The sequence below is a fragment of the Plectropomus leopardus genome, chromosome 10, assembly GCF_008729295.1.
Source record: "Plectropomus leopardus isolate mb chromosome 10, YSFRI_Pleo_2.0, whole genome shotgun sequence".
NCBI classification, from domain to species: Eukaryota; Metazoa; Chordata; class Actinopteri; order Perciformes; family Serranidae; genus Plectropomus; species Plectropomus leopardus.
The window spans coordinates 21,921,060-21,948,887 of NC_056472.1; the positions used below are offsets into that span (position 1 = coordinate 21,921,060).

General features: G+C 41.6%; 1 protein-coding gene across 1 annotated transcript; it reads right to left on the reverse strand.

The window, feature by feature from the left end:
- Positions 1 to 11,602: 11,602 nt before the first annotated feature.
- On the reverse strand, positions 11,603 to 27,191 carry irs2b (insulin receptor substrate 2b). The gene is made up of 2 exons (XM_042495128.1): positions 23,596 to 27,191; positions 11,603 to 14,031 (listed from the first exon to the last, which is right to left on the reverse strand). Exons 1-2 carry the CDS (start codon positions 26,942 to 26,944, stop codon positions 14,027 to 14,029), a joined length of 3,354 nt encoding a protein of 1,117 aa, XP_042351062.1. The 5' UTR covers positions 26,945 to 27,191; the 3' UTR covers positions 11,603 to 14,026.
- Between the last annotated feature and the right edge of the window lie 637 nt (positions 27,192 to 27,828).

Consider the following 27,828-nt stretch of genomic DNA (forward strand, 5'->3'; position numbering starts at 1 on the left):
GTTTTTGTGTGACTCTCTCTCTCACACACACACACACGCACGCACACACACACACACACCCATAAATGACCTCACGCAGGGGTCAATGCACACGCTGAATATGTCTTTTGTGACCAGAGGTGTTATAGCTCAAAATGTAAATGTAAACAATGACGCCATTGTCCTTCATCTCTCATTCACATTCTATCCCTCTTCCTCTCCTCCCGTCATCCTCAAATATAGACACATTTGAAAAGAGTTGCTCTGAGATTGGCGATTTGTTTCAGTAAACTGCATGTCCTTGGTCTGCTGTGTGCGTCACACGGAAAGCAGCCGAGATAAAACAAGAGCCCTGAGAATTCAGAACATTATCAGAGATGGTTTTTTTTTTATATAAATGGAGATAGTTCAAGTTCAAGTTCTTAGTTATCAGATGTTCCACAGTTACAGAGATGCAGTCATGGGCAAAGAAAATGTAAGGCCTCAGGTCCCTCCAACAATGGTCATTAGATATACAAGTAAAATCTTATTCTAAGGCATAAGTGCAAGTTAAAATATAAGACTAAAACATACTAAAATTGAACAAAGGAATATAATTTGTGTTGACTGTTGCAAATGATTAAACTGAATGCAACCTGAGAGGCTGAAAACTGAAGCCAATGCAAAATGGCCAAAAACTGCAGTTCATCAACTGGCCACTTGAAGCTGGCTCCAAAACAAAGAAAATCCTCATAGAGTGCCTCAAGGATAATGCTTTTCTGTAGGCTGACATGGAAGTAAAATTCGCCCAAGTTTCCTCATCAAAAAGCCTATGGGATTTTTACATTGGATTCACGATCATTGCAGAAAATATGCTCTCTGATGAACAAAAGTTTATGATACATACATGTTTTGTTCAGCAACACAAAAAAACACTTTAATGAGTTTTGAAGCCTAAATGCAATCGCCAGAAAAAAAAAGCTAATGCTAGACTATAAACGAACTACACTTACAGTCGCATTTCCACCACTGTAAAGCTAAGATCAGTGTGTCTCATTTAGCTACTTTTTAGCAACAGCCTTTTTTAAGACACATACAAGCTTCAAAGTTTGTAAGTGGGGTATTCACCAGGGCATTTTATGTCTTTTATGTCTTTATGTAACCACAGACTTAATTTGAATCATCTAACCCAAAAACCCATTCAAAAAACCCGCTGACTTTGAGATTGGGGAAGACGAAGTGCTGAAATGCTAACTTATTTTCAGATTTTAGGATTAATTGCTTGGGTAGTCTACAGACCCCCATGTGAAAATGTCCAACTTTACAGCAGAAATAAACATGTACAAAAAAAGGTTTTGGTCTCTATAACTAATTGTTAACATTTATTACGACTGTACAGAGACTTTTTTTTTATAACTCGCCTGTTTACATTTTATTAAGGTCAAAAGATATGCATGTGTAAGGGCGGGGCAGCTTGAGTGACAGGCTGCCTGAAGCTCCTCCACAGCTTGTCCAAATATGGTCATTTCTGGCTTCACAAGAAAGTGAAGGCCAAATTGACAAACTTTTTCGCTCCCAACATTATGATTAGTGACTGTAATTAAAAAACAGATTTTTCTAAATTACTCTAACAGATTACTTTTATATTTATTTTGTTATTAAATTACATAACTCTGTTACATGTAAGGAGTCACACCCTATTACTGTATTTAGGTGAATGAAGAGTGCACTGTGAAGTGAAACATTAAACGACTTAGCCAAATGAATTTCGGAGATTCAAATTTATTGATTTGACTCCAGAAAATCTGAAAATGACTTATTTCAGACAAACACATCTTAAGACATTATCATATACCAGTCTTTTTACTTAACTTTTATTTATTAAATATTGAAGTTGCTGTGTTGCCTCTCTCAGCTACTAATACTATATATATATATGCATATGCATCTATATATCTATATATATATATGCATATACATATGACAGCAGAGTTTAAAAACATTGTTTTTAAACATTGTTTAAAAACAATGTACAAACCAAGTGTAGAAATGAATATATATATAATATATATACACACACATATATATATATATATATATATATATATATATATATATATATATATATATATATATATATATATATATATATATATAACATGTTATATTCTACATAACACTGATGACATGTGCTTGAATTACAATATATATATATACAAACACACACACACATATATATACATATTATATACATATATAGGTAAAATGCTTATGTGTGGAATAAAACGTTATATTCTTCATAACACTGATGTCATGTGCTTGAATTACACTTATTCATTTCTACACTTGGTTTGTTTATACATTGTTTTCAGACTGTGTCATTTGAGGCCCTGTCACTCTAACAGCCTGCCCTCATCAGCAGATTCACTCCACCTGCTGATCATCACTCAGCTGTTCCTCACTCCCTAATTAGCTCCCCAGTATATATACTGGTCCACTTTCACCAGCTCTCTGCCTACATTGTCTTTATGCCGCATGTTTCAGCTGTCTGGTGTTTAAGATCTGTTTTGTGTTCATTGTCTGGATTTCAACACTGCCTTTATTTTTAAGGGTTCTGACCCCTTGGCACTTTGTTGACTGCCTGGATTTTTCTTGTGTCCCTGTATTTTTGCCCAGTAAAGACTTCTTGCTCAGTTCATCTCCCCTTTGAGATGTGCTTTCGGGTTCTTGTCTTTGAACTGTGACAAATGAAGAACTTCTGATAAAAGTTTGACATGTAAACTGCCTGGTTTACATTTGTGTTTTGGATGTTTCAGCTCTATTGCCTAATTTAAAACATTTGTTTGAAACAAATGTACATTGCACATATATTTTAGCTGGTTAACTAGTGATCTGTCACTAATGAAAAAGTAACCCTCACTCCACTGCCTAAATACTATGCAACATAATTTCTTTATTGTGTTCTTCCCAAAATCTCATGCCCTTTAAGACTGAAACTTTTTACTGATAATAATATATATAACTGTTACAGGCTCAGTGATGTGACATTAACAACAGCAACAAAGTCAGTACAGTGCTCTCAGCTCGCTGCACGGTTGGCCATTCAGCTGTCAGACCTTAGCTACACAGGCAATTACTTCACCGATGCTTCCTGCACTGTTTGACAGTGTGAACATCACCCGACTTTTAACTGTAATTTTAAGAACATGTGTGTAGAGGCAAGAGATCATTAGTGGCTCTGTGGAGAATTTGTCACGGCACTGAAATGGTAGAGCCATTAATGGTTGTCTTGTGTCTCTGTTGCCACATTTCCACTGCAAAATATCCTCTTAGAACAGTTTGTATGATATCTTAAAAATTAGTGCCCCATGAAACAGTTTAGGCAAGGAAATTTGTGTAGCTTTAGGGAAAGAATTATTGTGATGATATACCTTAAAAAAAACTGAGATACTTTTGAAGTACAGTGTACAAACAGTTCATGAGAACAGCCTGACCACTAACACAGTTCTCTAGTTTCCATCAAGAAAAGTTGTTGGTATTAGCAGGTATGTTTTTAGCTGCATTTCTACCAAGCAGGTCAATTCAGTTCAGTTCAGTATGTATATTTTGCTTTTCAATTGTGAAAAGTTGTGGATGGTACCTTCGACACCATGTCTTACAATCGCTATTTTTCATCACCCTTCTGTTTGGGTACCTAGCACACACACTGCAGTCCGTTAATTGGTCATTAGAGAGTCAACACTCGTGGCTTGTTCATACTGTGAAAAGTTTTTCATACATTAGTAAACTTTAATTATAAGATAAAGGGATGTCTTGCAGCCTCTAGAAGCAGCTGTAGACTGAGAAATAGTAATTTAATTCACTGGGTGGCAACTTTTAGAGTGGAACATTTACTTGTAACATTTACTCAGTCCATGAGTTGACAACATAAATCCATCAACACACCTTAAATTGAAATATAAAAAGATTGTACATTACGTTTTTTATTGTCTCTCTTGGATGACACTTTTAGTAATGAGTGGATCACGTTTAAAAAAAACGTGTATTATTGTGACAAGATTACATGAACTGCATATATTCTAGGCGGAGCATCGTTCTGTTTGCTCTAGCAGCACTAAACCTCTGCTCTCACCTGACAAGGAGTCAATGCACTAACTCCCTATTTTTAGACATCCAATGGAAAGAGCCTCTCACTCCGGCCTGCTCTTTTTAGTTCTGAAAATGTTGTAACCGTGTAATATTGAGTGTTGCCTGTGGACGATAAACGATATTCCAAAAGCTTTTGATGGAAATATGGCTCTTCTGTACCACCTCAGTCAGGTTTACAAGTGAGCTGTACCTTTGCTCAAAGATGAAGTTAAAGTGCTGCAGACCACTGATTGGTCAGAGAGTATTGCCACTTTGGTGACATGGGATATCCTCCACAGACCCACCATTTTTAAAGGACTAAGCTAAAGTTAATAGAAACCACAAACCAACAAATTTTTGAGTAAATTTTCTTGACTCAACACAGCTCATTAAAAATGGCACTGAACACTATGCTGTACAATGCAGACGTGAGACGGTGTCACATCGAAGATAATGTCACTGTAGTTTCACACAGAATTGCTTTGGCAATCAGCTGAGATCCTGCTTACACTGAAGGGATACTAGCTGCAGTGGAGAGAAAGTAGAAGAAAGAACTTGGTATCAAAACTGATTGAGTTTAGTCCGATCATGCAGTGATTTCAACTGCATATAAGAGTGGAATCTGTGTTTTTTACTATCACAGGTTTCACGGTGCATATTAGAGTTACACTCACACATTCATCACATTAGATGTCCTTTTATTGTTTCAGAATTTACAATATACAGTATTTCATATTGACCACAGACACACTGGTGCAAACACAACAAAGTTGCTCCATGAGTTGTGCAGAGACCATCCGTGATATTTTTTTGATCAGATGGTCCAGATCAGAACTGCCCAACACACCTGTGTGCATACCTGTGTCAGATGCATAATGTCCTTTTAGGTAATGATTGTCCCTGCACCACTGTCCATGTGATCTAAATGAAGCTAACGACATTGAGATTACAATCTTGAGTTGGTGTGTACACACTTATCTGACCTTTTGTTCTCTGCATTGCAGGACACTAAAGATGACGATTAAAGATCAGACAAAGAGATATTCAGAGTTTAGGTTTGTTAAGGCTGGTATTATCACAATGTCTGTCAACTGGAGTTTCCCTAAGATTGACCTTGTGTTGGAAGAGTTTTGGCAGGTTAGGATGTCCATGATGCAGTGTATCTTTTTTTACTACTTAGAAACAAGTGGACTCGTATGTTTCACACAAGGATTTATTCTTTTCAGAGCAGAGCCATCAGCAACACCAGAGATGCATTTTTATTTTGACACAGGTGATATCTGAGCCGTGAGTTTCCCTTGATCAAAATACACACACGCAGCTCGCTGACACTCAGCAGCCAAAGAAGCAGATGGTGTTTCCTTCTAAGGAGCTGGTGGCTGTCTGCAGGTCGTGTGCCGTCTCCACCAACCACATCCATCACTTTAAGGCAAAAGTAGGGAGGGGAGGCTTGTAATGGGGGCCCCTCTCCTACAAAAAAAAAAGAAGTATTCTTCATACTGAGCTCTTGGGGATGCGGTTACTTTCAAGGGACTACATACTCCAGAGTCTTCAAATTTGAAATGCTTACATCATACACTCTGCAGGGATGCTGTTCTCCTAATGTATGTCCCAAAAAGTCTGTTTATATTTCTTTCTGTTGCTAACTTTGATTAAGCCACGCAGCATGGTAATAAAGCTGTTGAATCACTTATGTGATGAATAGTTGTACCTGTGCTTGAGGAAACATGTTCCCCAGCAGTGTAATGAGGACACACCCTAAGCTGACCTGCAGCTGTAAACACACATGCACACGCACCTGCCAAGTATGAGTCACAGTACGGTGGGCAGGGCCAGGAGAGAGCATTAGCTCATCATGTTGGTTCCCGCACATTCCCACATCCCATCTCCACCTCCCACTGTTCCATCTTTCCATCTCTCTTACCTGCCTCTTCCTGTTTCTCTCTCTTTACCTCATACTTGTCCTATTCGCTCCTCCATTGTGTGTGTGTGATTATTTTCCCCTGTCCTGTCTTTGTTGTGGCTGCTTCTCTATCATCAGAAACAGGAAGGGGTGTGTGTGTGTGAGTGTGTGTTGTGGGTTATTGTTCACCTGGTGGCCAGGTGAAGAGGCAGGGCTGTGTGTGTGTGTGTGTGTGTGTGTGTGTGTGTGTGTGTGTATGTTTATTCATGTTGGTAGGGATTACAGTCAAAGCAGCCAGCGTGAGAAACAGGAGATGCACAAGAAGCGTGAGAACACTACCTGGAAAACAGCTGGGAATGTCTGCTGAACAGGCGGACCAAACACACATGCATATACTTAGAAGCGCACACACACACACACACACACACACACACACACACACACACACACTGATGCATGCAAGTGAGCAACAGACACTCCTACACACACATTCCTGTAAAATACATGCTGGGTCGGACCCAATTGGGACTTCCATACTGACTCACTTCTCAAGAATCATAGTTTCAGGGTTTGGGAACTTGTAAGAAACAAAAGATTTAGATTCCCTCACTTTGTGCTTTTAACTTTTAATCAGATGTGACACACTAACTCCAACTACCTCAGATCTGACACTGTGCAAACATATTCATAAGCCACTGTACTATATTTAAATTTATAATCTATACTGGCAAACTGTGTTCACACTGTTCACATGTTCACACATGCATATGCGGCTGCAGCAGTGTTTTTTGGTTTTGGTTCTGCTAGCTAACTAAGTGGGGGAGGATGTTAATGGCAAACTTGGTTTGCATAAGCATAACTGATAACTGGAGGTAAACACAGAGGATCCGTGACCTGAGGCAGATTAACCTAAACCATTTATACAGCCTATGCAACCAAGACAGTAGCCTATCTTCAAACTGTCATAGCAGACCATTACCACTTATCTCCTTCCACTGTTTACTTTTCACAATACAAGACCAACTTAAATAACTGAGCATTTTGCTATGAGGCAACTTAAATGAATGAAATTGCTTTCACAAAATACAAAGACATATATTCAGAACTTACCATGTAATTTTATAGCTTTGCTCACTAATCTCCAAGCCCTCTAAGTTCATATTTGTTCTGTCTCTGTTCAAAACCTACATTGAGTAGTAGAGCTCCGAATGCCCACAGACATTGTTTGTCCTTCATTTCTGAATCTCGGTAACATTGGGAGAATCTTAACTAGAGCTCAGTGCACAAAAGAAAACAGAAATACAATGAACAACAAAAGAACACAAGGTTGTGCAGGTGAGATTATAAAACATCTCACCTCAATAAGGATAATGAATACAAATGGCGTGTAATCAAGAAAAGTAAACAAACATGCAAACAAAGTCAATATACAAATAAAGTAAGCAACATAAATGCATTGAGAAATAAAACAATGAAGTTTGAGTGTTTGTGTATGAGTAAGCGTATGTGAATTTATGCAATAGATGCGAAGATGTGTCCATTGCATCCATTGCGTCACTCTGCATGAATTTGCGTCTCTTAATATCTTTGCATTGACTTTGTATGTAATCTCACTGTGCGAAAAGCTCACATCACGTTTAGTGTGAACACACCATATGTTGGCTTGTTTTTATATTTTTCACCTTATTATTAGCTATTTTTATAGGCCTGTTAAGTTTGTATTGCCTTTTCTGCTATGTTGTTGTAGTCCGTGTTTACTGAATGCTTTATATTAAACATAACTTTGCAGAGTATCAACCTCTCTAACCCACACTGCCCCATCCTGTCTTTCTCTCTCTTTCAAATATCTAAATGGGCATTTAGTTGTTCAACAAAAAAGCATCAGACTTTCTGTTTTAGTTTGAATACAGCCAGGCTTTTCTCACACATGTGCAATATGTCTATTTAGACACTGACTGAGGTTCACTATAGTACGCAAACAATGTGTTTGTACATGCATGTTTATGTATGTGTATGTGTTGTGTGTGTCATGGTGGATGAGAAGAAACAGTTTGTGCTTTTTCAGATTTCACTGGAAAGAGGAAGTTAACCTAACCCTTGTTTATTGCACGTTTGCTTGCAGATTATGCAACACCAAAAAGTTAACACGTGCTCTGCATTTACAGTATACGGGTGCGTTACTAAGAGAGAGAGAGAGAGAGAAAGATAAGCTGCTGATAGTCACTGATCATGCTGGAACCTCATACATATTATAGGAAGTGCTGTTTGAATGAGTTCCCACAGTTAAAGAAGGATCTGTTTCACACAAACACACACAGGTAAAATGGGTGTGCGTCAGGGTATGCTCTCTCGCTCTGTCTCTCTCTCTCTCTTTCTCTCTCTCTCTCTCGCTAAACTATCATCCAGTCACCTCTTGCAATATATATGTAAATTGTACAGAAGTGTTTGCATTCCTGCTTGGATTTGTGGGAAATAACTAGGAACCTGTATATACTGTAGATGTCATTTGCAGGCATGTGTCACCAAGTTTGACGAAATCCAAATATTTGGCTTGTGATCAGAGGAGGGACACGTTTCATCCTGTGTTAGGCAGTTTTTGTGGTGTCACCCTAGTGGATTTAAGCCAATTCCATCTCCTGCAAATAGGATCATTAACTTTGTTATCAAGGATTACTTTTAAAGGCTATGTAAATTAAATAATGAGAACATTATCATCCACAGCAGGGTTTCTTTTGCAAACGTCAATATAGAACCTGATGGAAACACCACTTATAGGCAGTGGTGGGTAGTCCAAATCTATAGTTAAAAGTATAATTATACAGAGAAAAACCCAAAACCCCAAAATAAAAAGTTCCTGGTTCATAAATTATTCGAAGCTCACATTACTTTCCATTTTGAAGGTCCAGTGTGCAAGATTCGCTGGCATCTAGCAGTCGGGTTGCAGCACTGAAACTACTCCCATGTGCCAAGCATGGTGAATTCAGAACAAATAAACTTAAGATTCATGGTTTTTCAAAGTAAAATTTTCCAATGATATGATATTAATTCAGTGGTGTTTAAATTTCAACATTAAGCGTTCAAGGGCTGTTATATTTCAAAAACTTACGTCTCTTATTTGCTTCCACAATGACCAGTTGGTACAAAGCTTGTTGCACATGCCTCTTTTAGCCATGTTTAGCAGGTTTACCAATGTTTGTTGTGGGAAAAGGGTATAAGAAATATCTCCCATGGGCTGATTTAAAGCACAGGCGACTAAAACAGCACCAAATGTGTCAGATATGTAGACGATTAATATGATTTTTGTTTTCTTTTTTCTTTAAATTGCAGCACTACAATACTCCGAGGATTTGTCACACAATCTGACATGTCTCTTATTTTATTGCACAGTTTGCCATAGATTACAGCCAAGATTTTATTAAACCAGTCCTGCACATTGTGATACTCCATGAACCTGGGAGATTGTGATTATCACGCTGCATGCAGGGGTCTGAAGTCTCCCTACATGGAGATTACAATGGTTACATCAATATTTATTTCAAGTCATTTGTTATAAAGAAGAACACACAGATGTTTACAGTATGGTTGTGTTCAAGGTAACCTCTCTCTCCCTCCAGTCCACTCAGCTTATAATGCTGAAAATATGTTGTGCTGAAGACTGATTGTTGTGGGGGACATCCACCAACCCTTTTAAAAGCACACACAAACCAGCACACACATACACACACGGCCACTAATGTAGTGGCGGTGTCCCAGGCAGCTTTCCGGAAACATGCCATTTCCTGTGGAGCTTCTGCAAGTCTCTGTCCATAAGGCTGATGACTCCCTTGGGCAACTGGCTACTTTACTCTGCTGTTGCACAACCGACCCCCCTGACAAACACACACATTGTCATGTGCACACATAAGCACATCCACACACAAATTTGCACACAAGCTGACATGTAGACAAGACAGCTCATTGAGTTTGCATTATATCTCTGTAATAGTGATTTGCATGGTACATAGAGGCTTTATCTTCTGTTTGACTCTTGGTTTGACTATTAACTATCATTTTTGCTTCATTTTATTTTATTTCTTTTATTGGTTAGGTGTGTTTTCGCTCTTAGGGTTTATTGGTTTATCTATAATTATTTTTCATTTTTTGTTTTATTCACGTGTTATCATCCTTTATTGGTGTATTTATCGTATTTTATTCTATTACTTTTTTTTTCATTTGAAGTCGTGCATTATCCTCTTTAAATTGTTTACTTTTAGTATTATTATTTTATTTAATGATTCTTTATTTATGATTTTGGGAGGGCACTTTGCCTTTATTTGACAAGACAGTGTTAGTGTGAAAGGTTGAGAGAGAGGGGATGACATGCAGCATGGGGCTGCCACTGCAGTAGGACATAGTTTTTGTACACAGAGCACCTGGTCTAATTTAAAAACAAATTCATCACTTCCGACTAACATATCTTTGTATCTTTTAATGGTTCATTCTTGATCTTTATTATCTTTTTTTACGAGTTTTTATTTCTACTTTAATAATTCGCTTTTATGGTCAGTCGACAGCTTTGTTTTCTGCCTGCAACTTGTAACCCTGAAATAATGAAGTTTTGCCTGCTTGCTATTATTTTCCTCCTGATCAGTCCTTTCACAGTGAGCTGCAGAGAACAGAAGAGACGGCCTTAATGGCCTGCAGCTTACTCTCTATCCCTCCTTTATGATTTAATGAGATAAATTAGAGTCTTTAATTAAACTTCAGGAGCAAGAGGCAGAACAGTAGCAATGAAGAGACCAGTGATGGATGACATTTGGTTTACAGAGAATATGTCACACTTTGCTCTCCAGGATTTCGCTCTCTCATTAGTCCCCTTGCTTCTGCTGCAGGGACAAATCTGCCTAATGGAAGGGATCTACCTCCAGGCTATCATTGTGGCTGGCCTCCGTCAGCCAACCTGCACATTTCTCCACAAAAAAACGCTCCTCCTTTCCAGCTGTTCTCGTCCACCCCTCTTTGACTGCTCACATACTTAGGATTTGAGTACAAACATGTCAAGTCTCTCTCACCCAGCGTATACACACACACCTAAACCCCCTCCTCCCATTCCAAACAGATAGCCATATAGAAGACAATTAGACCCATTTCTTAGCATTCATTACCATTTTAATTAGCAAGACTGTGAGAATGAATAATCTGACAGCATATGGCTAAGGGTGCAAAATCATAATCCTATCACAGTGTTATTTATTCCCTCCCAGTTTCAGGGGCTGTTTCAACATGCTGGTCTAATTACTATTGCTGGGGGTGGGGACAGGGAGCCAAGTGCAGAAAAACAATAACAATGCTAATGCTGGAGGCAACGCTAGGGTTAGGCCTACACCCAATTCTTAATGCACTCTTTCTCAATAGGGAGCAGGGATTTAAAAACAAGGAGGGACGTGGGAAATGAAAGAGAATCAAGATATGTCCTCTCTTTCCTAATGAGGGTTTTCTTAATGAAAGAGGCAAGAAACTGAACTGAAACATCTGCTCCGGCGAGCGTGCCTATTCAAATGAGAGATAAAAGCCTGTTTGTGAAGTGACACTGTGGAGAAAGAGGAGGAGAGCAGAAACACACAGACAGGTGAGCAGCTTTCTTAAATAACATCATTATTTATTGCATGTGTCTATAAAGAATCAATACAATCTAAAGCAATGAACTAAGTTTTAAATTATCATCTCTTAGTAGCATCACAATATGCAAGATATGAAATATTTACAATGAAAGACACAGCAAAGATAAGCCCATATCGTAACCTTTAGATGCTGAATAAAAACTTGAAACATTATCGAAATGCAAAACACTGCTCAAAACACCAAGAGGCTCGATTAGCAAAACACAAAAAAAGTTTTCATTTCAAATTTGGAGGAAAAAAATGTACAAACAGCAAAAATCTGATTTTTTTTAAGGTTTAACAAACATTATTAACAGTATTTATACATTTGGTACGTCTTTGTAAACTAATTTTCAAAAGTGTAAATATTGCATATATGCCATTTGTGTTGTACCTAAATAACAAGAATTCATTATGTCAAGTATTAATGATTTCTCTTAAAATCTTTCTTTTTTCCCCAGAATTACAGCATTAGAAAATGTCCTCATAGTGGCATCTGTTTCACAAGACTATACCATGACAGTTTTAAAAAAAATCAAAGCAAAACCATACTGGTTAGCATATAACTTAATTAGTGCTTTCGTTGTATCAGAAAGTTCACTCAAACACATATTATGTACAGTACAAACAACATAAGTTATTTAACTTAACATTTGTCAAAGTTTCTCAGCGTTTGCTTTAATTCTCTGTAACACCGCACTATTTACAGTATATAGGCAACGGTTAAGTACCAGTGAATTTAGATAAATAAAGAGATACTTCCCCTGGTTTGTTTCTTGTATTCGGCTTGTGTCGTAGTTTCGAGTTAGTACCTCTGCATGTTTCATTGTTGTTGCAGCTGCTGTCGCTGTTTGTTGGCTTGTGTGTTCCCGAGTTCGGAACACACCATGTACTACATTCAACGTGTCTTGTGTTACAATCTCGAAAAGTTTGTAAGTGCAAGACCATGCATTAACTCCGGCGTGTCCTGTCTGGCTCTTTCTTAGCTCAAAGTGGATTCAAGCTATCGAGCGGCTCGTCGGTCAGACTGCCACATTGCTCTGCGCTGTGTGGGGTCACAGAGCTTCACAATGAGGCATCGGGTGAGAACATGTAAGATTCTGTGCTGTCCAGTTACTTAAATAACTTCAAACATTCATGCCCCTTTTCCTGGCAGGTCATAACTTCCTGCAGGCTGTGTGGGTGTGCAGGAGATCACAGGTGAACAGTGGCTGAGTAGGTTAAGTGTGTAAAGGTGCTGAGGCTTGGGCTCAGACAGGCCACAGATCTGGTGGTCAGGCCCAGTTGGACCTGGTTCATGCTGTGTGGATGTGTGACGCCTGCATGCAGAGTCAGGCGTTCCTCTAAAGTCCTCTGGGTGTGAATCCTCCATCTCAGGCATATTCATAAATATATTACTCTGGATCTCTAATACATAATCTTGTCATAAATGTAAAGTGGGGATAAAAGGAACTTAATCTCAGAGAGGCTGTCTCTCATCGGCTCTGGTGAACATTCAGTCTACAAGATGATCGGCTAAATCTTTGATATACTGCGTGTTAATAGGTCCAAACTTAAAAAGGGTCCATCAGACAGGGGCTGACGGCTCGAGTAAGGCTTTGGATTGGTGATTTTTAAAAAAACATTCACCTCAGAAAATAAATATCTTATATATATTCGTACTGTGTGAATTGGTACCAACCTGGGTTTTGCTGAGGTAGGGTTTTTTTTGAGCAAATGTTAACTTTGTTTTTTTAAATATGTTCATAAATGCCACCTCTTTTGCAGTGCAATCTGTATACAAATTCACACACACGCTTCATTAAATGCATACATACATGATAAATAAATAAATATATGTAATCTGTATGCATGAAAGGTTTTTTTTTTGCTTGTATGTGTGTGCACACTTTGCTCTCCAGGTTTGGTTCACAGGTTTTTCAGGTGAGGGTATCCGGCAACTATTGGCTGAATCCAAAAGAAGCTGAAAGTTTATGAATGGCAATTAATTATAATAATAATAATAATAATAATAATAATAATATTAAGTAAAATAACAATATACTGCAGAATAATTTTGCAGGCCTATGCACAGAGATAAATAGTACTTATCTATAGTAAGAGTTAATAGTCCATTTAAGTTCTTGTTATTTCTTTTAAGTAATCTAGTACAGCAGCAGCGATGGCGCCTGAATGTTTTGGTGCCAAGAAAAGCGGAGGGAAGATTTGGGGCAAGGGTCAAGTGTCCATGTTGCCATGGCGATGGCCATCCCTGTGACCCTCGAAGGCGGCGAAGAGGTCAAAGGACATCGACTGCAGCGCATGGTCCAGCTGTCGCTGTGGCGACCTCGTCACTCGGCTGCAGTGAAATCCTACGCTCACAGGAAAAGGAGGGGGGAGAGGGGGGTCCCATCAGCCGTCATTCTGAAAAACAAGAAAAAACACAAGCCGGTTAGAGATCAAGAGTTTAATCCAACTGAATGAGATTTCTTGGTCAATACTCCCTTCAGAAACTTAATTTGAGTGTGTGTATATACAGTATATGTGATTTATCACGTAGGATGGAGCAATGGAGGCAGAGGCGGAGTTCAAATGGATACCCCCACTCTGTTACCAAGTAAGGAATGAGTACTCTTCAAGCGGCCTGCCTTTGTGTGTGTGTGTGTGTGTGTGTGTGTGTGTGTGTATTCCTCAGCTGGTGGACACTGAAGTGGCAGGTGCTTTCATAGCAGGGGAAAAACAGAGTGGCATTTAGCACTGTGCAGCTGACACAGAGCAGTCTCCAATGACAGCAAAATAGACAGCGACAACACTCCCCCACGCCGACAAACACACACCCAGGTATCCCTGATTGCATATCTTCTGAAGTCAAATAAACTCCAGGTTCACACACACTACAGCTGTGAGTTTTCACATACTCTAAAAATAAAAAAAACCCTGGGTCTTCACAGTGTCACTTTTCTCCCAGTGGAAAGCTGTGCTGACCCTTGCCCCGGTGTACTTGTTTGTGAGGTTTCATTTGCATGCAGAGCTATCAAATGGGAGCGGAAGTCTTGGCTGACACACACACACACACACACACACACACACACACACACACACAAAGCCCCTCTCGGCGGGCGCATTTCTTCCCTCACTCGCTGTCTCCTCTCCCTCTTTCCCGGCCACGAACAAGAGCTGTTTTCACAAAGCTGGATGTGATCGTCATTCTCCAAAACAAACCTTTCATTCAGAGTCCTCACTGTTACCCCCTCCTCAACTACTCCCACCGTAAACACACACACACACACACATACATGTCTGTTCTCTCTTGCTTTGGACTCTACATACACACTGTCGGGGAGAATCAGAATTTATAGACACTTGACACATAACAAAAATATTGAATTGAGACTAATTTCCACAGATGCTAAGGTATAAAAATATGGAACCATGGAGTTAATTTAAAAGATGAAATAATTGATTTCCCCCCTGAGGCCACCTGTGTTGGCTGAGCTCTGTCTCTGCGCTGCCACGGGTGCCAGAGACAGAAGAAAATAGAAACGGTGGGGTTGGAAGTGGTGGAAAAACCACAGTAACAGAATCAACCTGACAGAGAGGAACGGGAATGCAGTGAGGTCATGGGACCGACGGTCCATAACAATCCGTGTGTGTGTGTGTGTGTGTGTGTGTTTCTGTAGGGGCTGGGCGAGTCAGCGGCCTGTAGAGGCAAACACTTGGGTGAGAATGACTGAGATCTGCCGGGAAGGGGAGTTGAATCATTTAACAGCTTAGATTAGCAACCAGGTGTAGCCATGTACACAAGCGCTCCAAAACATTATTATTACTGTATGAACAATGGCGCAATGGGACAATGTGGCATACGGGGATTCGACACACATTGCTATTCAAACACATGCTGATCGGAGAAAAGTGTGGGTGGGCAGGGAGATTTGGGGAGTGGGTGTTATTGAGAGAAGGGGACAGTGGTGGACAGCGGGGGAATGAACCCAATGGCTCCAACCCCTCCTCTTTTTTTTAAGACACACCCCTCACAACAACCATGCCTGTGCCCCCTGTCCCAACCCCCCCCCCCACACACACACACACACCCCACACCCCCCACACACACCCCACACACCCCACACATACACACACACACTCACTCAAGCTCTGTCCATTATTTATTTAGTTCTCACAAGCTAAATTTAGCCGTGCTCCATTCAGGACTAGGACACACACATACACACACAGGCATGTATTAGCAGCGTCCTCTCTGGTGCTTCAGAAGCAGAGTAAACACGTCTCCATGTCTGTTGATGCATCGCTTGCTGGAGTGTGTTGTTACAGAGCTAAATGAATGAGCTTTTAGGCGAACTCTTCCAACTGTGCTTCTGAGGAGGGGATCATCAACTGTCAATATATACATATATACACATATACATATATATATATATATATAACAGGTTCGCTGGGAACTCTGCAAACAACATAACTGATGTTACGAGCAGGTTTCCTCCTACACATAAGCAGGCTCAGATCTGCTCTGTTTACATTCCTGCCCCGCTGGCTCCTCCCTGATCTACAGCAGCGCTCCGCCAGACAAACACTGACTGACTCCTCACCTCTGACCTCCTGCCACCTCTGTTTAACCAACAATGCAAAAACAACAACCACTGTTGACTGACTCATTATTTCATATATTCCATATATGTATCTGTTTGCAATGACTGTGTGGCTTTTCACAAAAAAATGCTTAAAGGAATACTTTACTAGATAAGTGAAAATGTGTTTATCAATTATGCACTGTATGTTTACATACAGTGTTTGTTTTGTTTGTATGTTTGTTTTGAATTGGTAAAGAAATTATTTTTTTCTTACATGCTTCCACATTGAGCAGAAAATTTAAAAAAGGGGAACATTTTTCATGGATTTAAATAAATGGGGTCCACATTTAAAAGCAACAACACTACATCACAGCATTAGTTTACAAACACTCAGGGAAGTTGTGCAGTATAATCAAAGTCTTACCTATTCTGTCGTATGCTTTCACATGCATTTCACATGCATGTGAAATGCAGCACTTTTTGCACTTACTAAGGGTTTTTTCCTTAAGTCTAAATTCTTGCTTGTGTTGTACGTCGCTTTGGATAAAAGCGTCTGCTAAATGAAATTGTAGAATTGTAGAATTTCACATGCATTTTGGCTAAAATATCGCAACTTAAGACATGTCAGTGCAAACAGTCTAAGGTGGAGTGCTACTCATAGGTTGAACTGTTTTATATTGTAATGTTTTTGGTGAAGATGCATGTTTTTGGAAAGTGGAGACAGTTTGTAAACAGATGTTTTGATATAGATTTGCTTCTGTTAAAAATGATCCTCATTTCTTTCAATTCATGAAGGTTTGCCTTATTTGTGTTATTCGTTCACCCTCAAGGCATGCCAAAAAAAAACAATTTTTCTTGATAAAATAACGCAACATTGGGTGATGAACTGGCAGTATTTTTAAGTATTCTTTTGAGCATCAAGGGCTGCAACTGAAGAATTAGTCATTTTTTCTTGATTAATCGTTCTGGTTGATAAAATGTCAACAATGTTTTGAAAGAAAGAGGGCCAAAGTTGACTCATGAGAAGTTTTCTTTAGTCTGATCAACAAGTCGAAACCCAAAGATTTTCAATTGACTATCGCACATGTCAAAGAAAAACAGTAGATCCTTGCCTCTATAGAGATCCATTAATACTGCATCCGGGACCAGTGATGAGCTGGACTATTTATGAATGAAAAACTTCCAATCGGCCAGAGGTCACTAGACTGAGCTTACCTGGTGTGTGTGTGTCGTGTGTAAGTACTACATGGCTCTATCTCTTCCTCATCCTCTAGACAAAACAAGCTACTCAACAATGTCTAATCCTGAAGTGAATGTAATCCTGCTTACCTCCAAGCTAAATTGAGGATACGGTAGGTTGACTTTGTTTTTATCTAGCACTGGAACATCCCGCCCTACTTTACTCAAAGAGTTATGTATCAGACGGCCAGGAGCACTGTCTGTGTGTGTGTGTGTGTGTGTGTGTGTGTGCGCGTGCGTGTGTGTGTGTGTGTGTGTGTGGGTCTGTGGGGGAGCAGTGTACAGGACAGGTGAGGTAAATACAGTCTCACAATACAAATACTGTAAAATACATTAAGTTATCAAATAATCAAGTAGAGGTATTGTTGGCAGAGTCACATTTTCTTAGCTTAAAATAAACTCTTTGGCTGCAAAAAGAAAACCTACTATATACAAACATAAGCAGTGAAATGGATAAGTGAGCTCATTCAATTTCATGATGAAATGTGCACAAACTCTTCATTCATCATCTATGCTGTCAAAACATATCAAACCAGGAAGACAAACATTTTAATTCAGTTCCCTCTTGCGTTGAGGTTATTGTTTAGCAGCCAGCTCCGGATTCTCAGATGTCAAAACTTTTCCATCAGACCATGAACACACCATAACAAAAGATTTCGACAGCTACAACTCTAAATCTGATTATTTATTATTTCCCTTTATATCATTCTGTGTCCCCTCTCTAAATCTAGATGTATTTTTAGATCTGTGAACTCAGCACAGGTAAAACTCATTATGAGTTTGCTTTTTTTCCCCCTCAGCAGTAGTTTGTCGAGTTTGAGTCGCAGGGTGGATTATTGATCAGTCAGGGCTGATGAGATCAGATCAGATCGATGGATGGCTGCTGCAGAGAGAGTGAATGCAAACTTTTAGACCCAACGCAATCAACAGTTAAGTTTCACTTGCACCTGGCATTCTGCTGCTCCGTCTGTGTTCAGTGTACGCTTTGCGCTCTGAGAGGTTTAATAAACAAACCGTATATATATAATCCAATATCACTCCTAATGATAATCTAGCTCCAAATAGATCAAATTAAATAGTGGCAGCAGATGTTTTTTTTTCAATAGAATGCCACAAAATAGCGATAAAAGTCCATTTTTATGGACTAAGTATCAAAAGTCTTGCTTTATAAAAACAAACAGTCCAAAAGTTCAATGATATAATCCAACAAGCAATTTATCCTTACATTTATTAATCTGGAGGCACTAAAAGTTTGAATGTTTGCTTGAAAAATGAAATTATAAATCTGATAACTTTCTATCAATCGACTAATCCATTAATCATTGAAGCTCTTGCGGTTTCAGATCAATCCTTCAGTTGGTTATTAGTTGTGAGTTATTGCTGTTGGCAGGGTGAGATAAACAAAGCAGCAGGATGTGTGAGAGTCTTGTTAGTGGCTCTGATCAGATATGATTACGTAATTGTTTAATGCATCGTTAGACAATCCTCTATGGCCTCTGGTGTGAAAAGCCAATCAGAGACAGTCCACGGAGGTCAAATTACAACAGGAAAAACACAGGGCTCAAACACACCGGTGTGGAGAAGGAAGGTGTGTGTGTGTGTTTAGGGGGGAGGGATTTGGGTCACATGATTTCATAAAAACAGAAACCAATGCCTGGAGAGAAGAAGGGGAGAAACGGGGGAGGAGAATGCAGAGGAGGAGGAGGGGGAGGGGGAGGGAAAGGTTTTGGGTTGGTGTATGGCTTCTTGAAACTGCCTCGCCACACCCCCACCTTCTCCCTGTTGTTGTTGTGGCAGATGGTGGCCAGCCATTAGCGTATTGTCACTCTCCTCTGAAGGGCCAGATAACCAGTGAGCACTGCTTGGCAGGGCAGGTGCAAAAAACCCCTGACCCCCCCCACCCTCCCCTCCACCATCTGCTGATGGCTACGTACATGTACGCACACAGGAGAGGAAGACACACAGACAAAGTGGAAATGTGTGTGTGTGTTTTGGTGGTGAAGGGGCAGTCTGGACCCACAAATGAAAAGCATGGAGATTGTGAGTCAGTCTACACCCACACTTTTAGACAGAGAGAGACGCATGAGATAGATGAGGACAGAGGTGGGGAAAGGAGGTGACAAGAGGATGATAAAGCAGCTTTAATGGAAAAAAGAGAAGTTGCGGGAGAGATTTGATAAGGATGTAGAAAGCCAAAGAAAATGGTAGTAAAAAGTCAGGATGTCCCGACTGGATCAGACGGGTCATTATCGGGCCCTGTCAACACATTTTTTAACTGATCGGGATCAGCTATTTTGAGCATGCTCACTATCCTGTCCTTTGTTTATGTCTGCTGTTACACAGGTGTTGTAAACATTTGCGGCAGATACTCAGGTTTTATTGTAATGCTGCTACTCCAATATGTACAAACTGATTTTTTCATGTTCAACTTAAGCTGCTACTCCACTTCAATTGGAAGTAATATTTGCTGTTCATTTTTAGCAAACTAGTTTTACTATAATGCTGTGATAAGTGAAATTGTGACTGGCCGGAAATGTTAAAGCTAAGCAATAACACTACTTTGAAGTGGAACTATGGTTATATTATTCATTTATAGTGTTGCGTACTTTTATTAATAGCTACACAAATGGATTTGAGAGCAATTTCTGAAGACACATTTTAGTTTGTTTACTTTGTTATTTTTGTGAAAATAAAACAAAAAATCCTTAAGGAACTGTGATTGCAGATACTTTCTCTTGTGTTGCACTGCAGAGCTATTAAACTGTCAACTACACACTGGATTCATTTTAATAACGTTTAAGTACTTGAAGTGTGCATTGTGTATCTGTATTACCCAGTTAATACAAGTATTGGATTGGGAATCGGTATTGGCAGACACCCAATATCTAATGACTCATATCGGGGGCAAAAAATTAGATTGGGACATCCCTAGTAAAAAGAAAAAATAGCACACTCCCTGTTTTGTTTTTGCCACAGAAATAGAGGTGTGTGGATTTCTGGAAATGTCCCTATGGTGTTAACCCTCCCCCCACTTGCAGTCTCTCACACACACAGCACTAGTTCAAAGGTCAAGAAACTGACATTGTCGACAGGGCCAGAAGGCATGCACTAAAAGCTAAACAGCCCTCTCCTCTGGCCCATCACCTCCCCTCTGCCTGCACGTCATGTCGGGGCCAAAACCCAAACAACAACCTCTCAACTAACAGACCCAACTGAGCCACATGAAAGCCTCCTGAAGACAGAATGTGCTTAAGAGCAGCGAGGAGTCTCCCTCCCTCTCCCCCTCTTCCCGACAACCTCAGATGCCAACTGAGGACAGGTGATTTGAGTTCCTAATCCACCCGTGTCAAATTGATGTACTACAGGGAATGCAAACTATAGAACTATAGAATAAACTATGAGACTGCAGTAAAGCCTGTCATCTTGTAGTAAACACTCATGTCCTCTTGTTCCTCTCACACACACAACCAACAGAAGAGTTTTCTGTGTTTTGATCAAGGATGTCCCAATCAGGTTTTCTTGCCCCCGATCCTGATCCGAGTCAGTTAATATTGAGTTCTTATCTGACACTTGTATTTACTTAATAATACAGCAGCAGAATGCACACTTCAAGTACTTAAAAGTTATTCAAATCAATCCAGTGTATGTGCTTGACAATAAAATAAAATTTAAAAATAAATAAAAAATAAAATTACAATACCACTTTAAGTAGTATAGCAGTTTGAGCTGAACATGAAAACATCAGTTTCTACTTGTTGGAATAGCAGCATTACAATAAAACCTGAATATCTGCTGCAAATTGTGCTGTCAGTTTACAACACCTGTGCGATGCCAGATGTAAACTAAGGATCGGGCGGGGTGCGTATGCACAATAAATGACCCCAATCAATTAAAAAAATGCTTGATGGGGCCTGAAAATGATCCTTCCGATCCGATGGATGCATTCCTAGTTTTGACTAGAGCATCGATGTCCTGCCACAGTGGTCACATCCCTGATCAGAAAGCTGAGTCATTATGTACAAAAATATTTGTTTGTTAGGGAGAGCTTATGTAACTAAGATACAGTAGCAAAGGCCAGCTCTTACCGGAACGACACTGATCTCTATCTCTTTCAGCATTTCTTTTCTTCTCTTCCTTCATACTCCTCCATTCCTCCCCCTCATTCTCTCCACCTCCCAACAGCTCAATTGTCTATTTTGTTGTCCGTGAAAAACAAAACAAGTCATCCATCCTTCAACATTGTCCTTTCACCTCCCTCTTTCCTCCTTCCGTGCTGTCGTAATGTTGGACACTGTGAAACAAAAGTTCAATATTTGGGCTTCTTAAACACAAAATAACTGGGACAAAATTAAGTGACTGGATAATAAGTGGGAGGTATGGCTCAGTGTTGCCTCCTGTGTAAAACTGTTTCATTAGTTTGTTTGTGAAGTTCAAAAAAGCTCAAAAAAAAGAGAATCCTCCACCCCCCTCTGAGTCCATCCTACCAGGTTAGAAAAACAAGTGAGCATTCACCTCTCCCAGCAACCTTTGCACACTGCCCGCATTCCAGTCCTGAAACCCAGTACCTGACAATTGATAAACAACTGACTCACTTGTTTTTCTGGGGAACTCGATGACTTGCACCAAGCCTCACGCTGGCTGCGCTCGCAGCATGAGAGCCAGCGGAGACAGAGACAATGAGAGACAACTTGGTTGTGAAACCACAAACAGCAATTAAACTCTTGTATTTCACCATCAGGAACACTGCCTCCTGACTCACAATGATCCCGACACTGTGTATTTTTCTTTTCGAATAACAGCAACTTCTGACATGCCCCTGCCAGGTCATCTATCCCTGTAAACAAGCCCTGTCATTCAGAGATGCATGAAGAGCCTCTGATGAACAAAATGAGGTGAAAGGTAATATTTCGATAGTAACGGTTTCTTCCCACAAAGATACTTAGTCATGAGGATTTCATGGCTTATTTACACACATGCCAGCCTTATAATAGCTAAAGTAAACTGTTATGAAATTGGAAATTAAGATGTGTTTTTTCGCCTTTTCTGGCTGCTACCATGTGTGCATCATGTGTAGTGCTTCATGCGTCACTGGATCCAACTGAATGTTTTTTGATACACTGACGTGGAATAAAACTGCGTCACTGAGAGAAGACCAGAGCACACCATTCACACAAACACACAGCAGCAGTATCAAGCAAGCTTGAATAAAATATAACAAGTCAATTTCAAAATAAGGTTGCAAAAGCAACTATGCAAGTCGGGTGAATCCTGAATTGAAACTGAATGTGTCTCAGTTTAAGGAGATTGGCAGCCAAAGAGTGCAAAAGCAGCATGCTCCAGAGAATGTGGATGTATTTTTGTTGTTTTTTCCACACATCACTGCTTTTACTTTTTATGTCTAAGCTCTTATTTGGAAGGAAACACCCTCATTTTCCGGTGCTTCTGCTCCAATATCTCTGTGCAGCTTGAAGCAGATCAAAGAGCAAACAGCCCTCCTCAGCATCGAGCAGCTTTGAGATTTGTCGATGTGTCATGGGTGTGACGAGTAGGTGACTAATCCTATCTAAACATTGCAGCCTACACCCAACAGCAATGTTCATAACAACTTAACTTCCCTCGGCTCCCCTAGCCTGCCCCTTACAGACTAAAAGCTGTCATTCTATCACAGAACATGTGTTGGTATGTGACCGTTGCTGATGTAAAACGGAAGTAGGTTGGTACATTTGATTATGTAACACTATAGGTTGTTATTTACAATGATTATGGTCATGGCTTTACTTCCAATTTGAACAGTAGAGACATAAACTATGAGTAAGTAGTGTGATATTTAGGCTCATGCGGACAAGGTTATAATAATGCTTTCCAGGAAATCAACAAACACTGTCCATCAGCAATACAAGAACAGACAGTGGGTTTAAATCATAGTCAGTGTTAAAGACACACACTCAATTGTTTGTTTTCAGCAGATTCTCTACTCATTATTCTCAACTTTGGAATGAAAATCAGCTCGGAAGTGCTGCTAAGCAACGAGCAGCCTATCTCTGCAGAGTGTACAGCAGCCCTGAGGCAGATATCTATCCTACTCCTAAGCCCTGACACCACTCCCTTCATGAATGAAAACCAACTGAATGAATGAGTGTGTGACATACATGAAAACACTCACCTTTCACAGCAGCAGCAGTCTCCTTGAATCCCATGCTGGCGTAGGGGCTTGTGTTAAAACCATTCATGCCCCCCTTGCAGCCACAGGCTGTCTTGAACCTCAGGAGTCCGTCACCTCCTCCTAACCGGCACCCTCCGAGGTTTCCCTCCATCAAGTTTAAGGCAATGTAGTTAAGTCCGTTTTGATACCCAGCTGACATCTCCCTGCACATGGGGCTGTTGCTGCCGTAGTCCTCGTCAGATCCCTCTGAGCTGCAAACCGTGTGGGATACATTTTCCACAGAGGCAGAGCTGTGCCGTTTGGTGTCATGAGCAAAGGATGGGCACACTGGTGTGACAGTGGTGGTGGAGGAGAAGGTTTCAGAACTGTGCCGCCGGCGCCCCTGAGGATCAGCCCGGATCACTTTGGCCCCCCTGTGTGGATCCAAGAGGGTGACAGATAACGAAGGACCCCCCAGGAGAAAAGAGTCCACTGGCACAGGGGGCACTCCGTCCACAATGCTGCTGTCAAGGCTGAGTCTCTGGACGCAGGCGGTGGGGCTGGTGGGGAGGGGAGCAGCATCAGTGGTGCAGAGAGCAGGTAGAGGGGTAGGAGGACTGAAAGTCATCTCAGTGTAGTCATCCTTGACTGCAGTAGGCTGACAGACCAGGCTCACCTGCTGTTGGAGAGGATATTCGTCAACCACCCCCCTCTCCTCTGCCTGTCTCTCTGTGCTTTTTATCTCTTCTCCCTTCTCGCCTCCCTGCATATTCTGCTGGGCGCTCACCAGACTAGGGCAAGTTAAGACTTCAGGCGTGTGTTTTATGCACCCTGCAGGGGACTGGTGTGAGCCAAGGTGGCCTGAGGAGCTGACCTCAACATTAGCATAGTCTGAGAGTGGCAGTGATCCTGTTTCTGCACAAATTAAACTCACAGAGGACTCAGAGCTCTCTGACACTGTGGATGCCAGCGGGTCATGAGAAGCACTACCAAAGTCTATGTTGATGTACTCTCCAGGGCTGCGTGGCTCTGAGGGAAGCGGGTGTTCGTTCATACACGGTAATGTTCTGAGGGATTCCAGAGCGAGGCGGGTGGGTCGACACACCCTACTCCGATGTACCAGACCTCCATCGACCCGAGCCACTCTGAGAGGAGATGGGGCAGATGAAGGGGTGCTTGGTGTCCCTGGAGAGCTGCTGGTCACAGAGTCTCCTGGAGAGACAGGACAACAGTTTGACTCCTCTTCTATCCGCTGTCTCTGTAAACTCATCACCACATACTGGTCTTTGTCTGTGGACCCGTTGCGCTGCAACTGGCTTTTAAGTGAGCGTGGTAGAGAGCTGTAGGAATAAGGCTGTCTGTGATGTTGCTGGGGGTGGGGATCTCCCCCTAGAGGACTGAGGATGTAGTCCGGGGGTGTGACAGACACTAGAGGGTCAACAGGAGACATGTTTAGGTACTCTCCATTAGTGAGCTTTCCATCTGTGCTTTCCACTGACATCTTGTTGCCGCACCACATCCGCATATAGCCACTGTCCTCCAGTGAAACGCTCCCAGGGGACTCTGTGTGCTGGGCTAGCCCTACTGAAGAGTGTGAGCGGGGGTTGATGATTTGCTTCGGAGCAGAAACACACATGGGACTCATGGGCATGTAGAGGTCATTCTTGGACCCGGGTGTCTGGGGTGCAACACCTGGCATCATGGGCATGTAACCACTGTCACCTTGGAGGCTACTGATCTGAACATCCCGGTAATCCTCAGGATAGGTCCCTTTAGGGGAGGCGGTGTGACACCTGCGAGTAGACTGGCTTCCACTGGTGTAGGTGGCCCTCATAAGAGTATACTCATCCAGGGAGGCTGAAGATACTTGGGGGGGACCCCTCTGCTGGCGGGGGGTGGTGAGGGAGTATGTGCGCTTTCGATAAGCCTTGTCCAGCTCTTGTAACCGACGGTAACCATTCTGCCGCTCCATCACCATGTAGCCATCAAGCTCGCTGCCGTCCCGGGAGGGGGGAGTGTCAGCTTTGAGAGACTCAGGAGTGTTGCTACGGAGGGTGAGCGGCAGCCTCATGTCTCGTGCATCCGCAGGGCTGGAGCCGTACTCCTCACATGATATAAAACCAGCATCACTAGGGGAGCCTGAGAAGGAGGCACTGCAGCTGGAGGGGCGAGGAGCACTGCTGTCTGGGCAGGAGGACAGATTCCCGAGGCTTGGGGTGGATATGGGTGGGGAAGGAGACAGAGGCATAGACATGGACTTACTGTGCTGGAGGGAAGAAGACTCAAATGTCCGACAAGGTCGCATTGAAATAGTGTGAGATCTGCTCAGGAGGGTCCTGTGGACCCCTGGGCTGAGGGGGCTGCCAGTCACTGACATGGGGCGTACCATGGTGCCATCACCCTCACTGGCTGTGCGTATTCGACAGGAGGAAAATTTGCTCACAGGAGAGGTCATAGCCATGCTGTCAGTGCGTGACCGCCGGGGAAGCCCGGTCTGACTGGGGGGGAGATTGTTCAGGTGCCTCCTTGTAGGCACGGAGATGGGATTTGTACCAGATGACTGGCTTTTGCTGCGCGGTCTGAATTCCGACAGCTCCTTCATGGCTTTCATCGCCTCCAGGATGGTTTCGTGGATGTTTTGCGCCACCACAGAGTCATCAGCCTGCATCCAGAACTCCCCAGGACCCGTGGCTGCAGATCGACCAACCTCAATGAAGAAAAAGCTGTCAGAATGGCCGCACCTCCGGATGTTCATCAGCTGTAAAATGACGGAGGCAACCTCCGAGTTCAGCTTCACGAAGCTGATATTCCGGCTGGAGAGACAGAGCCTGTACACTCCGGTCAAATTTCTGCTTTGTCCCAGACCTTTGGATTTCAGGTTGACTTGCCATACCTCCTTGTAGGCGGCGGAAACCGGCGTTATTACACCGTAGCTCGCCTCGTCGAAGCCAACCAGCGAGGACGCAGAGTTGGACGCCGAGCCGTCGTACACTTTCCCCTCTGCCATCAAATCCGTCAGCACCCGGTACCAGCTCTCCTGTTCCTGCTCGTTTTCTGCCGCCACGGCAAAATACTCGTCCTTGGTATAAAGAGCAATAAGATATTTGTGTTTTGCGTCCGCTCTCTTGTTAATATTGAGGCAGCAGTCCAGAGGAATAACTCTCTTCGCGGCCGATTTGTTTTTCCATTTCTTCTCGCTCTCGTAGTACTCCAGCCGCGCAGGGAAACCTTCGCTCGGCTCTTTTAAAACGAAAAAGCGCTTGTGTCCGTGTTTCTGCTTCTTCAGATATCCGCATTTCTTAACACTGTTATTAACGTTGGTATTGCTGTGCAATAACGGCTGGTCTCCAGTGTTTGGCGGACTCGCCATTCTCGTGTCCTTCGCTATCAGACACAATGCTTCCCCTTTCCCTTCGAGTTGCTAAAGAAACGACGCGCTTTATTTTAATCCTCTATTTCCAGAGCCGGCTGTGCGTGCGTGCGTCTTCTCCCACAGCTGAGCAATAAATAACACATGTCTGCTAGTGTCCGGACTGAGGAGGAGAAACAACATGTGACGATCTACACATCCAGCTCTGGTGTAGAGAAAAAAAAGAAAGGAAAGGAGGAGAAAAAATACACACATCGACAGTGGGCGGTGCGCGCTCAGCTCATTGGGCTTATTGGTGGAAACGGGATGAATGCTGGAGTGAGATGGCCCCGTTCAAAGGAGAGAGAGAGAGAAGGAAAAAGCCCTCCTACTATCACTCTGCCCTCTTCCGACTCATTTGAGCGTAGTCAGTCAGGACTTTATTTATAGCAGCTCTGCTCCTGTGATCCAACATTAGACTACTGTGAAGATTTTTAATACACCAAACGAGATGATCCTGACCTAAAACGCCTACATGTGCGTCAGTTAAGGGGGTGGATTATAAAACACATTAGAATAAATAGTAACCTGAATTATTATATGCTGAAAGGGAAGGAGTAAAGATATTATTATCGTTATTATTATCATCATCATTGTCTTCATCATCATCATCGGTGTAGGGGATTAACTAGTTACAGTAATAAGATAAGATAACATAAGATAAGATAAGAATTAATTAATCTCACACCAGGGAATTAACATATTACAGCAGCTCAAGAGTCAGAGGCAGAGAAAATGTATCGAGATTTAAGTGGAAAAAAGGATTGAATATCAAAAAATACAAATTAGATTATTAAAAGAATAAAAATGAAATATTATGAAATATGAAGTCTACATACACTATA

Bases quoted from the DNA above. Each gene is read 5' to 3' on its own strand.
- irs2b (XM_042495128.1), bottom strand. From the start codon at position 26,944: ATGGCGAGTCCGCCAAACACTGGAGACCAGCCGTTATTGCACAGCAAT.